Consider the following 4,635-nt stretch of genomic DNA (forward strand, 5'->3'; position numbering starts at 1 on the left):
GCAAAGACTGCTGAAGGAGAGCTACATGAGGAAGTAGTTTCATGATCACAGTGACTGTGTGGAAAATGTAGTTTAGCTAAATGAGACCATAAATAATATTTATACTTTCTATAGACAACACAAGACATTTAGTCATAAAACATTGTAATAACTTCGGTAGTGTTACCAGTAGGTGTGTGTCTAGAGGGGAAGGTATGTGGTGGCACTGGCCAGACCTGAAAAAGGATTGTAGGTGCAGCTAACTGCCAAAATACTGTAAAGAGAATGGCAGGTAACAAATATGCATTTGTATTTTAGGTGTTTTAAGCTTTATATATTTTATTTTTTAGAAGAATCAGTACTATTATGCTACTTCAGTAGAATTTTGACATATTCTTCAATGGCTAAATACTTTGTTTGCCACTTTGGAAACAGCTATTCTTTACAAAATGATAAATGATATGTAACCCTTTTCATGTCTTAGCATTGATCTGGCTGCACAGGCCTGCAAATGATGCACACAATAATATGCAGTGTTTCCATGCTTTCTAAAATCCCTGATCAAACATTTTGTTTTCCTGTCGGGTTCTCCTGCCTTGTTCTTGGTCCCCCCTTTTCTTCCTATTCAAAAGCTCCTGGAAGCAGCCCCTTAGCTATTCAACCAGGTAACAAATGAAAGCAACTGTACTTAATAGCAGCTTTTTCAAGAAGCCACAATCATCTGTTCACACAATAATGTACACGCTGGATGTCTGTGGGATACGTCAGGAAAACTTTGGGGTGCAGTATCTTGCGTCAAGAACAATTTATGGATTGAAAGAGCCAGGGATCAAACCACTGACCTTCTGACTGGTAGATAACCACCTCTCCTCTTAAACTGACTGAGCAAATCTAAACCTCTTCTAGAAGCAAGTCTTTCAGCTTGGCAGCCCTCTTGGAACACCTCCAAGTAATTACTTGTTCATCATTACCTAAATGAACTTCAATTTTAGTGATCACTTGAACATAAACGGTATAAAGAACTGCCAGGGAAACACTAAAAAATGCTTTATGGTTAAAAGCTTTTCTCCCCACAAATGTCATTTCTATCCCCATCTTTTACATCTACATAGACCAAAAATGATCCTGTTCTGTTCATGCCATTTTCATTTTCAGATGACAGTATTTTTCCTCCTTCCTAGGCTCAACTCTTTGAAGGTATGACTCTGGGTTCGGCCAATGCAGCTGTGCCGGCAGGGTCTCTTATCCGGAGTTTTAATAGTGATGCAATGTTTCCAGATGTGGAACAAGAGAGAGAAAAAACAGCATTAGTGTAACCTGAAAAACAGTTATTTTCTCAAAAGACACACAAACACTATATATAAGGGTTTCTGACGTCATTGAATTTGGAAAGAAACACCAAATTCCACTCTCAGAGAGAAGACCGTCAACAGTTTGATTACATAACCCTTTTCCCCCAGCGAGACAAACAGCTGTATCGCGATACTTACTTTTAAAATTAAAAAAACAAAAACAAATCCATGTTTTATCATTCTTTTGCTTGATTTTAACATTTTGAACTATATCTTACTCACATATTATTTTCATATTTGTGCTAAAGTTACACATCTTTTACACAACATGAGTTCAGAAATGCTTGTGACAATGCAGAAGCCCTTCTTGCACAAAGGACTTAAAGGAAACCCGAGCTGATTGGTGAGTGGGTGGACAAGCATGCTGGACATATCAGAAGTGCAGTTTGTTCTGCCAGAATGCCTCCTCACATCTGACGGACATAAGCTTCACGTGGCCCGCCTTACACGAATAAGACAAGGCTGCCTCCTGGTGGACTAATGTAAACACAAATTTTACTAAATAAACAGTTGCCGTGTTTAACCATAAATTACCAGCTCTGTAGTAGAAGTTCTACATCACAGTACACGTACAGGGAAAAAAGACAAAAGCATCATTTTCATTTAATAAGCTGTACATTTTAATAACATTTCAAAAACATTAAGATTATATACAACAGTTATTGCAGAGAAATTATGAGTCACAAATTCCTTTGTTAGGTACACCTCACTGTTATCACGTTGGAACCCGAGCCTCAACTCTCGCGGCCCGGTACCAAACCACTCACAGACCGGTACCAGTCCATGGCCCATGAAGGGAACCGCTGCTCTATTGGATTGAGATCTGGTGACTGTGGAGGCCATTGTAGTACAGTGAAGTTATTGGCATGTTCAAGAAACCAGTGAGTAGACTTCAGTTTTGTGGAATGATGCTGGAAGCAAAGTTCTTTGTGTTACTCATGCATGAGGGAGACCTGCCTGGAGCCAAGTGTCGTTCCACCCACTTGACCTCCGTCACTCTCAACCAGGTTTCCCATAGCACTCCTTTTATTGTGGTTACATGAATATGCATAGGTTCATTAACATATGACATTTCATATAGGTATACATGTGGACAAAGAATACCTTGTCTGTGTGAGGTCAAGATGTGACCCTGTGAAGACTCCCCAAAGCTGGTGCCAGGAGTCTAGCGGTCCATCTGAACAAAAGGCTCTTATACTTAAACAGATATACGTGTTTGCTACACCATATATCAGCAAGAGAAGATACGACCTCTCCTAGGAGGTGTGTGATCTATGCCAGAACCCTCTGAAGAGGAGTGAATGCACTCCCCTCTTCATGCTACACAGAGTTGTTACAGACCTTCAAAGCTAAGCATATATAAATATATATTTCTAGGCATAAATGACAATCCAACAATACAAATCTAACAGAAACCTGCCTCTCACTGGATATTTTCTCTTTTTTATTTAGACCATTCTCTGTAAACCCCACAAGTGGATGGATAGTGGGGAAACCCCACTAGATAAAGCATTTTATAACATTCTCAGGCCAGCCAGTCTAGCACTGAAACTTCAGCGGATGACCCTTCTCGTGTATATATGTTGAAATGCAATTGGTTCTTCACATAAGAGTGGCTGATTAATAATTAAATGAACGAGCAGTTGAACAGGTATACCTGACAAAGTGGCCGGTGAGTGTATATGACAAATGTAACAGGTAGAGTTTCTCTGCATTTCCACACTGTTAAAATTTCCAGGTGGAAGAATAATTTATTTGTCCAAACGACTCTGTGTTACGAGCTTACACTCAGATTATATTATTCTTTGGCAATTTAAGAACTGGCTTTGTCTGCACTCTTATTCAGTAAATGTTGCCAATGTACAGAACCTGTATGATCCTGATCATTCCCGCTACTCATACCAGGAGTAGGGGTGTGCAGATAGTTGGTAGATACAAACCAAGTTTTCAAAGAAACCAAACAAGTCCTCCTGCAAAAATCTGAGTCTAAAAGCTGACAAGAGTAAAGCTGGCTGGCTGTTCAGATGCTCCTGGTCGACAGACACTGGTTGACCACCTCCAGTAGAGATGCATTCTCCAGAGCTGCTGCCACTCTCTCTTTGTCTGCCAGCTGTTTGTTCACTGTACACACAATGACATAAGCAGTATGATAAATAATGCATTCGATTATACTGGTAAAAATGGTCTAAAACTCCATCTCGCCTCCTTTCTCTCTATGGAGTTTTACCTGCTTCCTCTGAAGCATGAGTCCCAGGAGTGATACAAACATCAATCTGAGAGGAAATAGAAAAAATATACTGCAATTTAGGCCACAATTGAAAATAACAAAAAATTAAAGCACATAAAAATTTGACACTGTAAAATATGTTTAAGGTGAAATGTGCATGCCATGTGAAAAAACATGCATAAACATACTTTGAACCTGTCTGGCAGGGAGCGCAGAAGCTTGACTTTGATGGACAGACCAATGAGTGTTGCCATGCTGCAGTGAGGGATGGTGGGCGTGAACTCAATACCCACAGTACTCTCTGCATCATTAACCTGAGGAAGCATACACAAATAATAAACTTCATTCATCAATTTATCTTCCTAACAGCATACTGCATTCATTTATCAATGAAATTCACTGTTAATACTTTTGAATGAAATGTTTGTTGTTGGATTCAACTGTCTTCAACCATGTCTTTACTAAAGTAATCTGCAAGTCTGTTATAGAGCATCTTTTTATTTCTTTATTCACACTACTACAAACATAGGAAAAATATAAGATAATAGGAAGCAAAAAAAACCCCATACCTTAACTCGAACTTGCTCCACAACATTGAGCTCTTCCAGTGACAGTGGATGCTCTGGGTCATTGATAGATCTGATCAGATGTAACTTTAGTTAAAGAATTCAAGACGGTATAATACAAATAATAAATATTTTTGTTTCTGCACTACTGTAATCAGTGTACTAATGATATTAAAGTAAAGATCCAACAATATTAGAGAGAAACGCAAAGAACGATATCTCCTGTGAAGCAAGTGTTTGGTAAAAGTGGAACAGAAGAGCTCCCTTGTAACAGGGAGAAACCTCCAGCAGAATCAGGCTTATCAAAGTACAGAGATTGGCCATAACCAGCTGGGAGGAGGGGAAAGAAAGGACAAAAAGACAAACTTTAAGCTGTTTGCATAGCCACTGTACATAAGTCCAAGAAATACTAACATCAGCTTAACAATAACTCAATTAAAAACTGTCAAATTGTTCAAATTATATAATAAAATATATTTACAAAAATGAGACAATTTTACATTCCTGAGAA

The 4,635-nt window shown here is 38.7% G+C and overlaps 1 protein-coding gene across 1 annotated transcript; it reads right to left on the reverse strand.

The window, feature by feature from the left end:
* Positions 1 to 3,062: 3,062 nt before the first annotated feature.
* Positions 3,063 to 4,217, reverse strand: ciao2b (cytosolic iron-sulfur assembly component 2B; the record flags this gene model as incomplete). The annotated part of the gene is made up of 4 exons (XM_005733684.1): positions 3,063 to 3,452; positions 3,559 to 3,604; positions 3,747 to 3,872; positions 4,128 to 4,217. Coding segments are annotated over 4 exons (363 nt in total), but the record flags the coding sequence as incomplete, so codon positions are not given.
* Between the last annotated feature and the right edge of the window lie 418 nt (positions 4,218 to 4,635).

This window comes from Pundamilia nyererei, unplaced genomic scaffold (genome assembly GCF_000239375.1).
Source record: "Pundamilia nyererei isolate P.nyererei 1_Seehausen unplaced genomic scaffold, PunNye1.0 scaffold00054, whole genome shotgun sequence".
NCBI classification, from domain to species: Eukaryota; Metazoa; Chordata; class Actinopteri; order Cichliformes; family Cichlidae; genus Pundamilia; species Pundamilia nyererei.